At 49.0% G+C, this 11,591-nt stretch overlaps 1 protein-coding gene across 1 annotated transcript in view; it reads left to right on the top strand.

The window, feature by feature from the left end:
• MYCN (MYCN proto-oncogene, bHLH transcription factor) overlaps positions 1–2,817 on the top strand; it is a 3,761-nt gene extending 944 nt beyond the window's left edge. The window contains exons 2-3 of the mRNA XM_007471208.1: positions 1–61; positions 2,213–2,817. The exon at positions 1–61 is cut by the window's left edge and continues 28 nt beyond it. Of these exons, the coding sequence (XP_007471270.1) occupies positions 1–61; positions 2,213–2,817 (666 nt within the window). The remainder of the gene's footprint in view (positions 62–2,212) is intronic.
• The last annotated feature ends 8,774 nt before the right edge of the window (positions 2,818–11,591 follow it).

Genomic DNA, 11,591 nt, shown 5'->3' with positions numbered 1-11,591 from the left:
GCCGGCGGCGGTGACCACAAGGCCCTCAGCACCTCCGGAGAGGACACCCTGAGCGACTCAGGTAAAGAGCGAGCCAGGGTCCGGCTGCCCTCCTGGGGTACTGGGGCTGGGGGTGGCGCCGGGTTTGTCGTTCGTGGGTTAGGGTGCTGGGGGAGAGTCGTTTCGAGGTAGTGCTGGTGGCTGAGAAGCGGTTCTTCCCGGGCCCATCTCTAGGGTACGGAGGAGAGGGTGGGTGAAAGCTGTGATCTCCAGCCTCACCTTCTCTAAAGTTCCCTCACCCCGCGCCGGGAGCCCGACTCCATCACTGGCCCCCACCCCGTCCCCCGTCTCTCTCTGCAGCGCTCTCCGAGGAAGAAAATGAGGGAAAGTTGAGTGGCTGAAGCCGAGTTGGGGTTCGGGGGGCCGCTGGCAGAAACCTGTTAGCCCAGGGGTGCAAAGGGACTCTGTGGCCCGGGTCAGGGGTGGGGAGACGCCCCGAAAAGCACAAGCCTGTGCAAAGTCCTATTTAGGGTGCAGGAAGTTAGGGAGGGATTGCACAGATGGTGAGCACCGATTGTATTTTATTTTTTCGAACCTCGGTACTCTTTTTTTTTTTTTTTTTTTTTTTCCCCCCCCCTCCCTCGGTGGGTGGTGGGCTATTTGCTCCTGGTCCGTCGCCAGCAGGCGGCGATATGCTGGCCGGCAGGCGGGCGAGGATCTGAGAGGCTGGGGCTGGTAGGGCCATCCCTCCCCTCCCTCCCTTCACTCAGCAGCTGGCGGCCAGTACCACAGCGGTTGTGTACATTCTCAAGGGGCCGCCTCTTTACAGTGTGCAGTGAGAACCGCCCGGTTTTATCTTCTAGCCAGAGTTCCAGGACTAATTTCAGATCCGAGCTGTGTTCTGTAACCCAGTGTCCTTCAAGGTGAGGGCGGGCAGTTAGCAGGCCCTCCAGGAATGCACACACCCTGAAGCGCTCATTGATTAGTTCTATTGTGTGCCTCCTGGTGAAACTGGAGAGCAGGGTTAAAACCAAGACGTTGCCTGAAGGTGAAGAACTCTACCCAAATCCTGGAATAGCCCTTGTCCTTGGAGCTGGGAGACTTGGACCTTGAAAACCACTGTTTTCAGAATGCAGATGGATAAAAAGCCTACATTTCCTTCAGGGCTGAGGACAGATTTCATCTGAGGCTCCTGAAAGGAAACTTGAGGATAAGCCTTCAGTTTGAACGGGCCTGTCCCTTTAATGTCTGTGCCTTGACAGCTTTTGGTGAGGAAGCACTTCCTTCCAACAGCTGTCTTCTTGGCAGAAAACCAAAACATTGGCTTAAAGGGACCCACCGACTGGAACAGCCTCACATTTCGGCTTTAGCACAAATCCCACAATTGTTCAGCTTTCCGGTCCCCTTCAGATCAAGCAGAAGATGTGTTTTGATTTTCATGCTTGCATTTTTAAACAATAATTTTCTATCCGAGCATGGTAGTAAATGAGGAGAGAGGGAAAACGCACACATGATGCTACACGTTTTTCTGGCTGCTGCGGGTGGTGGTGGCTTTGAGAAGAGGTGCCCCATATCTGGGTTTAGAGCTCCAGTGGATTACTGCTCTGTAGTTAAGGTTTGATCTTTTTTAGATGAAAAACTGCTTACTGTATAGAAGTCATGTTCATGGAAGACAAGGTATTTTTCTTCCTTAGTGAATTAAATTGTTCTATAGTTTGTTTCACTTAAAATCAAACTCCACCATGTGTAAGTGGCTAACTGAGGCTCCTAAAATGAGGAGCCTCAGTTCTTAAGTGTGGAGATGGAAATATAAATAAGTCTATGGGGCAGACTAGCGATGATGGGAAAGGGTTACCGTTTGCTGAGACTCTTGTCTACGAATTATCTGTCCAACTCAACCTATGGCATTATCCCCCATTTAGTAGCTGGGGAAACTGAGGCTTAGAAAATACCTTGCCCAGGGTCGTGCAGCTAGTGTGTGTGATGGAGCCGGGATTCTTTCTAACTCCAAAGCCGAGGTTCTTTCTATTTCTGCCACCTGCTCAAGCTTGAATGGAAGATGAAATGCTAGGAGTATGGGGAGGGAAAAAGCACGTACAGCTCTCTTCAGAGACCTGTGCTGATGGATCACAGTAAGCGCAAACCACGGGCCAGGGCCTGCTCTACGAGACTGTATGTATATTTGATTCATACGTGCCTCGTCATGAGAATAACCCTCACCTTGTTCTCAAAGATGATGAAGATGACGAGGAGGAAGACGAAGAGGAGGAAATCGACGTAGTGACTGTGGAGAAGCGGCGGTCCTCCTCCAACAGCAAGGCCGTCACCACCTTCACCATCACCGTGCGTCCCAAGAGCGCGGCCCTGGGACCTGGGAGGGCCCCGTCGGGTGAGCTGATCCTCAAGCGCTGCGTCCCCATCCACCAGCAACACAACTACGCCGCCCCGTCTCCCTTCGTGGAGAGCGAGGATGCGCCGCCCCAGAAGAAGATAAAGAGTGAAGCATCCCCACGTCCCCTCAAGAGTGTCATCCCCCCAAAGGCCAAGAGCTTGAGCCCACGCAACTCTGACTCGGAGGACAGCGAGCGCCGTCGGAACCACAACATCTTGGAGCGCCAGCGCCGCAACGACCTGCGGTCCAGCTTCCTCACGCTCAGGGACCACGTGCCAGAGCTGGTGAAGAACGAGAAGGCCGCCAAGGTGGTCATCTTGAAAAAGGCCACCGAGTACGTCCACTCCCTCCAGGCCGAGGAGCACGAGCTTTTGCTGGAGAAGGAGAAGCTGCAGGCAAGACAGCAGCAGTTGCTAAAGAAAATTGAACACGCTCGGACTTGCTAAACGTGTCTCCGAACTGGACAGTCACTGCCACTTTGCACATTTTGATTTTTTTTTTTTTTTTTTAAACAAACCTTGTGTTGACATTAAGAATGTTGGTTTACTTTCAAATCGGTCCCCCGTCGAGTTTGGATCTGGGTGGGGAGCAGGACATGAGGGGTTCTGCCAGGACCTCGGGAGAGGGCCTGCAGGATGGGATGCAGGTGGCCCTGGCGGTTTTCCTCCGCGTCACCTCTGAGACGGCGGTCGAAGTCCCTGACCGTTGGGAGCCTTCTGGGGCTGTTGAAGTCACCTTGTTTGTTACAAGTTTCCAGATGACAGAAAGTCATTCCTTCTTTTTAAAATGGTGCTTAAGTTCCAGCCGATGCCACATGGGGGTTTGCCATTGATACCCCTGGGGAACATTTCTGTAAATACCATGGACACACCTGCCTTTTGTATACGTCCTGGGTAATGAGAGGTGGCTTTTGCGGCCAGTATTAGACTGGAAGTTCATACCTAAGTACTGTAATACCTCAATGTTTGAGGAGCATGTTTTGTATACAAATATATTGTTAATCTCTGTTATGTACTGTACTAATTCTTACACTGCCTGTATACTTTAGTATGATGCTGATACATAACTAAATTTGATACTTATATTTTCGTATGAAAATGAGTTGTGAAAGTTTTGAGTAGATATTACTTTATCACTTTTTGAACTAAGAAATTTTTGTAAAGAAATTTACTATATATATATGCCTTTTTCCTAGCCTGTTTCTTCCTGTTAATGTATTTGTTCATGTTTGGTGCATAGAACTGGGTAAATGGAAAGTTCTGTGTTTAATTTCTTCAAAATGTATATATTTAGTGCTGCATCTTATAGCACTTTGAAATACCTCATGTTTATGAAAATAAATAGCAATTAAATGATGCAACTTTTTTTTTTGTTTTTTTCGTAACAGCAACGGTTAAACTCTGTCCTTTAAGCAGCAACTGTAAAGAGCGCATAACCTGGACAGGGAACTTGTTTTCCACAGACCAGTCATTTTATACCTGTACGGTCCTGGCTGGGGAGGGGCCATTGTGTCCCCACTTCAGGTGGAGGGAACTGAGCTGAGGAAGGTTACGAGATTTCTCCCAAGTTAAACAGCATAGATATGTTATTAGTGATTGTGCCTGCTAGCAATAGCACCCCATAGTTTACAAAACACTTGCCTATACGTTGGCCATTTAACCAAACTAAGCTGGGACATCAGACCCTTGAGAAGGAGAAGTAAAATTAAGACACTGAGTTCTGCAACTTGGCAGTATTTGGTGTTGGTAACCTTTATCCCATTAGCTGATGGCTTTATATTTTGGCATAGAGTGCAGGTCATCTCTAAGAAGAAAGCATTCATCAAAATTTACTAGGACCTGTGCAAGGTCCTATGCTAGGCATTGTAGCTGAATAAAGATGGAGTTGGTCCCTCCCCTCAAAAAGCTAACAGTCTGATTCACCAGAGTAATTCCTGGAGTGACAGTGGTGTGGCCCAGCTCAAATGCCTTGTCCTTTCAGGAGAGGCACTGGGGGGTTAGTGTAGCTCTGTCCGCTTGGCACTCCTGTTATTTTGGTTGCTTGGACTGTTCTGTGGAAGCCAGATTAACCTTTGCAGGTTCTGGAGGACAGCCAGGGCCAACAGGTTGGGGAGGGGTCCCCAGCAGAGCTAGGAGGCAGTTTCAGAGTTTCCCTGATGGGAGATGATACCCTTGCTGGGGAGGCATTCAGCATCTCAGAACTGAGAGCCTACGAATACATCTCTTTGGTGAAAGGTGGTACTCAAAGCTATTTCTCTGAGGTTTCATTCATCTCAGATTTTAGCTTTCAACTGAAAAGACCTTTGCTTTGCTCAGAAGAAAACATGTCCAGGGATGAGAAACGGCTTTGCTTGCCTAGGCCACCAGGGTCCCTGTCTGCATTTTCCAAAGACCAGTGGAGTTTAGAATTTGAGGTCCTCCCCTGGTTTACAGCCACATTTTCTGAGCTCTGAGGTTGGTGGTATTGCCATGGACATCACCAATGGTCAGATCATGTTGAAATTCAGATAAAATTCTCTTTACTCCTTAATCTCCCTCCTTGCCCCCATCCCCACACTAAAAAATAACCCTCTTTGAGAGTCCTTTTCGAACTGTCATTCAGAAAGACTTCCCGTCCATTTGCATTTTACAGGCCCCAAATCTTCCCTGCAGCCTCTGCACCTTGTCCTGTGCCCATGTGTCAAAAGAAAATTGAGAGGCCTCAAAGTTATTGAGATTCTCGAAACCCAACTCAATCATCCCAATTCCTTTTTTTTGTGATCCCCATATGGGGCCTACCTAGGTGTTTCAGATGAGATAGAACTCTAGTCCTGGAGAAGGTTAAACTGTTGAGATGAACAAGGCTCTAAACTAATTCCTACCAGGCTCCATTTTTGCTCTGGCTGCTGGGAAGCTCAGAGCCAAATTCCATGCTCTCATTCCACATACTGAGTGCCCAGAACACTTAGAACACTGAGTGTTCTAAATGTGTCTGATCTTTTGTTTTTCATTGTTATTTAACGACCTTTTTAAAAATGTTCTTTATGCTACTTTAAAGAGAACTTTTTGCTTTAGGTGGATCAAAAATGTGTACTAAAATGTTAAAACTAAGATAAAATACCTCTCATTTGCCTTTCCTGCTCCAGCCGAGGGAAAGTGTCACTCAATTTAGATCTGCAATAATCTGTAAAGTAATTGCTATAGTCACAGAAGAATTGAACCACTCCTTTCAGTAACATGAGAGCCCTTGTCTGCATTCCAAGAGCAGTTTCATTTAAAAAAATTTTTTAAAAAATTTTGTTTTGGCCATGCCGTGCAGCATGCGGGATCTTAGTTCCCCGGCCAGGGATTGAACCTGTGCCCCTTGCAGTGGGAGCGTGGAGTCTTAACCACTGGACCGCCAGGGAAGTCCCCAAGAACAGTTTTGAGACTATTTGAGAGAGAGCCTGCCCTATATCAGTTAGATCAGTAAATCAAGGACTTGGAGGGAGCGTAGGGATCACCTCATTGAATTACTTCATTTTATAGAATGGGGTCATGGGGTCCCAGATCGAATTAGTGGCCGAACCGGGACTGGAGTTTGCTGATGACCGGCCTGTGTTCTTTCCATGGTATTGGCTTTCCCCACCCTCACATGGTAGCCTCCCTACCTCCTGGCTCACCCATCCACCCACAGGGTGCTTCCATATTAGTCCTTCTAAATAGCCCACTCTGCATACAAACTTCTAACAGTTCCCCACCACTTATAGGATAGAGTCCAAATCCTTCAGCCCGGCCTGTGAGGCTGCTTTCACCCTGGCCCACCAGCTCCATCACCCCTGCCCCTCCACAGACACCCCTCTTTCCAGCCACGCCAGACACGGTCTCTCAACCCCGGACTTGTCCCACTGTATTCCCTCCTCCTGGGTTACCCAGTTTCCATTTACTGAAATCCTTTTCAACCTGGAATGACAAACCCAATGTCATCTCTTTCAAGAAGCCTTTCTCATACCCCCAGGGGTGCCTTTTCCAGCCCCTAATCCCACATCGGCCCTGGAGAGAGAAGACCTATCTCCGTCACCCGCCTGGACCTCCTTGACCGTGGAGTCCCCTAAAGCAGGTACAGCATCCTGTTCACCTCTGATTCTTTGGCTCCGGCCTAGTGACTGACAGATGACAGGGCCTTGGCTGAGGCAGGCAGAAGGCTGGCAGCTGAGTAGGCAGCAGAGGAAGGAACGCAGTGAGGATCATTACGTGGCTGCCTCCTGCCAACCAGCTTCCCGAGCTCTCAGGCTAATCCAACTGGGGAAACACATCCCCTGGGCGTCAGTGGGCATTGGGAGCTGACGGCTGGAGGTGAAGATAAAACACACATGGAGGCCTGTCTTTAGAGAGCCCAGAGTCTGGAAGGGAGTTAAGTCCCGGCAGGCTGGGTAGAAGGAGGGGAGACCGGAGGGATGGGTGGGGGGCAGGGCGATGATTGAGCCAAAGCCTACGAGGGGTCCCGAGGCTGAATCCGGCTCCTCCAGTTTCCTGCTTCAGAGCTTACTTTTGGAGGAAGCTGGTTTGCTGGTCTATCGCAGGCCTAAGGAGGCTTGTACACTTGTCTGAGGCCACAGGTCACCTGCACTGTGGTGACAGTGGTTCCAGTCCTCCCACCTCTGTGTGGCACTGGAGAGATCACTCAGGTTTTTACACCTGAGTCTCACAATCCTCCAGGAGAGCTGGCCAGTTCATCCTATATCCATTTGGGGAACTGGGTCTTCTGGGTTCGACTTTCATTCATCCCCATGATGGCTATCTTTTGAAAATCCTAATTTGGGTTGTTTTCCGAATCAGAGGTTATTAGGTTTGGAAGAGGCCATCGAACTCAGTGTCCCATTTCAGAGGCAGAACACCAGAAAGGAAAGGAACGTCAGCCGGTCTGCTCCCTTTTCTTTTTCCTTTCTACCTTTCTCTCCCTCTTTCCCTCCCTCCCAGCCTCCTCCCTTCTTTCCTCTCCTCTCTCTCTCATAACAAACATTAACGTCACACCTACCATGTGTCAAGCTCAGTTCCAGGTGCCTGGGAGACATCAGTGAACAAAAGAGATGAAACTCCCTCAAATCTGTGCTTTAGGGAGTTTACGGTCTAGGAGAGAGTGACAACAATCAAAGAAATACAATAAGCACCTAAATTAAACAGCGTTTGATAAGGTGGTGAATGCTATGAAAGATAAGTAGGACAGGATGGAGGAACTCCGGGATGCCACAGCAGGAGGGAGGCGGGTTGCAGTTTTGGGTAGAAAGATCTGGAAGTTTCTCTGGAGCTGAGGGGCGGGGCTGGTGGAGAGCGACCCGGGCACTGTTGTGGCCTCAGTCTTCCTAGTTCAAGGCTCTTCCTCCTTTAACTCCCTTTGGACATTGGCCAGCTTATTCTTCACCCTCTCAAGGGAAGCACGAGGATGTCATAGAGTGTGTGGATCTAAAGTTAGACCACCTGGTTTGAATCCGATCCCCACACCCGCAAGCTCTGGGTTGTGCGGCTTCCCTACCAGTACCTCGGGGCTGGGCACTACCCGCCTCACCTGGGCTTCTGGGAGATTTCAGAAATTAACTAACACACGGCACGTGGAATAGTGCCTGGTGCACGACGGGTACGATTTAAGTCTGTTAAACAATCTGATTTCTTGTTGACAGAATCCTTCCTCTCTCCATTTCCCTAGGATGTCACTAGGGCAAAGAATCTTTAAAAAAACCTTTAGTGGCAGAACAAACTCACAAGCCTGCGCTTAACAAGAACTTTGCAGACTTTTGTTCCTCAAAAGAGGCCCTACAAAACCTGAAAACGGGTACCTTGGAAACAAATGAATGTGAGCTTTGAAGCCTATTTTAAGACGAAGCCTAGGAATTTGAGTGTGGCAGAACATCGACGCCTTCTACAAGGGTTTATTAGTTTTCCTTACTTGTAAAGGAAATCTCTTCATAGGCCACTGACCAGGGTTACCTGATCTCTTTTGATATTGGCGTATCATGCTGCAAGACATTCATCCTGAAGCCTTTGACCAGGAGAAGTAACAGAGCCTTTTTATGGTTGAAGCAGGCAAACCTATGGTACAATGCGTATTGGGAGAACACACACAGCACGCACTCCTGTGATAAATACAGATGAGTTGCTGTGAGATGTGCTCTAAAGAGGCAAGGCAAAATCGACTTTCTTCTGCCTTTCAGCAGCCCTAAGAATTTCAGCAGGCTTTTGGGAAGTGGTGTGCAGGAGATAAGTCTGTTTCTTCACAAATCTGCAGCTTGTTACCAGTTGAATTTTCTGTCTTAGGCTACCGTCCACCATTTTCCTGAAGGAGACCATAAAAGCAGTCCGTCCGGCCTACGAAATGATGTTCCCAGTTGACTGGGAGGCAGGTCTGGGAAATACAAATACTTGTTTTGGGCTTAGATCTTAGCTCAGTTATTCGCTATTTGCCTTGGCACAGGAGGTAAGCGCCTGGTGCTCAACTGACGCAGCTGGAAGTGGGATGGATTGGAGATGGTGACCTCCAAGGTCCCCTTTCAATTCTAAGGATCGAGAGTCATTGACCCTTGGGGATGGCTGGAGTCTTGAATGCTAAAATATCTGCAGTGCCTTGGGAACATTCTCCAGGCTCCCGGAAGCTCTGGGTGTGACACACATCTGGGCTCTGACATTCACTAGAGTCTGTGGCTGAGGGCAAAAGTCACCTCCCTCTGAATCTCACTTTCTTCAGCTCTCAAACAACAACAGTAATCACCACCCGCCATGGTTCTTACAGGGGTAGAATGCCGTAAAGTATAAGAGGGATGGGACATCACTGTGGAAGCTGGGGAGTCTTCTATGCGGTCTTAGTGCCACAGTCAACTCTTGTTCGGGTGCCTCACTGGTGTGCTTCGCTGTTTGCTTTCTGATTCATCTCTAAGTGGGTTCCCCCCAGGTAGGAAACACATCTCTGATTGCTCAACGGAACCTAGAACAGGTAGCTGCCCCATAATGTTAAATAATGATTGCCAGTGAAAAGACTTGACTCATTGTTCAAAGCCAGCTAGAGGTTCTCAATTTGTGCAACTGGATACCCAGGTTTGTCTCATCTGAAACTGGAGAAAACAGTGATAAGTCCAATTCTTAATTGGATTACTCAAATGAAAACAGAATATGATAACAGAGAGCTGACACCTTGAGTTTTCGCTTGGGTTGGTGTAATCACTTTTCTTTGGCATAAAGCCAAGAAGAACAGGAAATTTCTACTGAGACTAGGGATTTGAAGATGCTCAAGCTCTAGTTAAGAGACATTTTTCGTTGTGAAGAGGGCAGGGTTGAGACCAGGGTTCACTATTGTAAGTGGTCTGTTTGCATCTGGGTGTGAAAGTAAATCTTTCTTATCCTAAGCTGGTCCTTTTTCTGAATTCCCTGAACTAATATTTTATAGTTTGTCTTGAGGGAAAAGCATCTTTCTACCAGAAACCCTGTTCCCCAAACATGTCATTAAAATAATGAGGTTGGAGGTTTTCTTGGTTGTCTGTAACTGTAAACTTCCAGGATGGCTGTGAACGCATTTCGTTTGACACCTCTGGGAGATTGCTTCTCCCGGAGAGTCACCTCCCTTGGAAATTCCTCTGGGTAATATAAGTGCGCGCGTCCTTCTGTCACTGCAGTCCGAGCCTCCGTTACCTTTGGCTGCCTGCGTGTGAAGGCTGCTGTGTTGTGCGTGGCCTCGGGTTCTGCTGGCTGGGTAGCCCCAGGAGGGCTTTTTTCTTGCCCACGGTGACGGACCACAACACGAACACGTTGGAGCCAAGAAACAGCCTTTAGCTCAAGTGCAAATTAAGCCCCAGCTTCACTGGAGGCATGGATGCTGAGGGCGGGGTAATTGGAGTAGAAATCACCATGAAATGCTTATTGTGATGTTCACTGCCATTCAAGTGCTCTCTCCGCAGTGCTTTCATTTGAGGAGGGGAAGTCCTTTTGCAGGGATGTGGTTTCTGTTTCCCCTCTTGTCCTGTGACTGTCCCAGTTTTAAAACTGAAAGTCCTGCCTCTCTGTAAACAGTCCATCTCTGGGCACATGGGGCTGGAGCGTCCCTCATGCTTCCTTCCCGTTAGCGCTGGCTTTTTCTCACCGCAGGGTGACCAGCCGGACAGGGCTACTCTGTAAGCCTGGAGGCCGAGGCTGGGACCACCACCGCACACACCTCCAAGGGCTCAACCGGCCATGTAGAGTTCAAGGGCCTGGCAAGCAAGGAGGGGCTGGAAAGAACATTGCCTTGGTGTCGGAGCGCACCTGGATTTGAGCTCTGGAACCACTGCTAAGTGACTCGAAATGAGTCATCCTCAGGCTGTACCAGGAGGAGAAATCTCTTGTTTTCCTTCTGGGATGCCGTTGACCGTGAGTGTGAAGGTGGCGGGTTCCACACAGAGGCTGACTTGCCCAGTCTACTTCCGCAGGCTTTGGGGCTCCGTCTACTTAATGATAATAATACTATGGAGGCATGACCATGACGCTGGCTTCTGTCTTCTAGCCTCTGGGCTTTTTTAAAAAAAAATTTATTTATTTATTTATTTATTTATGGCTGCGTTGGGTCTTCGCTGTGGTGCGCGGGCTTCTCATTGCGGTGGCTTCTCTTGTTGCGGAGCACGGGCTCTAGGTGCAGGGGCTTCGGTAGCTGTGGCTTGAAGGCTCTAGATCGCAGGTTCAGTAGTTGTGGCGCACAGGCTCAGTTGCTCCACGGCACGTGGGATCTTCCCGGATCAGGGCTTGAACCCATGTCCCCTGTATCGGCAGGTGGACTCTTAACCACTGTGCCACCAAGGAAGTCCCTAGTCTGGCCTTCTTGGGTCTCCTTCATTCCTCAGGTCTTTGCAAGGAGCCAAAAGGAGAAATTTTTAAGTTACCAAATAACCCCAAGCTGCGAGGGGATGGCCTTCCTGAAGCTATCTGGGGATGGGCTGGTCCCGGAGACAGCAGGGGACACATGGCATAAAATCCTCCCTGAGATTCTTCTGTGGGGAGGTGGGTTCTGTTTCATCAGAAGCTGCAAGTTCAGGCATCTGAAACTGGGTTTGGACCTTCGTTCCCTGGGTCGAGGACCCTGAGGTGATATTGCCGTTGACGTGACCTGTGAGATTCACAACTCCTGGTGGTGGAGTTTCCCTTTTACTGGAGGCTGTGAAAGCATTTTGGCCAAGGCCTTTAGGGCTAGAGGGATGACATCCCTCAGGATTTGAAGGTGGGTTCTTTCACAAAAGGAACTAGAGGGC

This window comes from Lipotes vexillifer, unplaced genomic scaffold (assembly GCF_000442215.2).
Source record: "Lipotes vexillifer unplaced genomic scaffold, Lipotes_vexillifer_v1.1 scaffold604, whole genome shotgun sequence".
Lineage (NCBI taxonomy): Eukaryota > Metazoa > Chordata > Mammalia > Artiodactyla > Lipotidae > Lipotes > Lipotes vexillifer.
The sequence above is the reverse complement of the archived record's forward strand: the minus strand, read 5'-3'. Positions and strand labels throughout refer to the sequence as shown.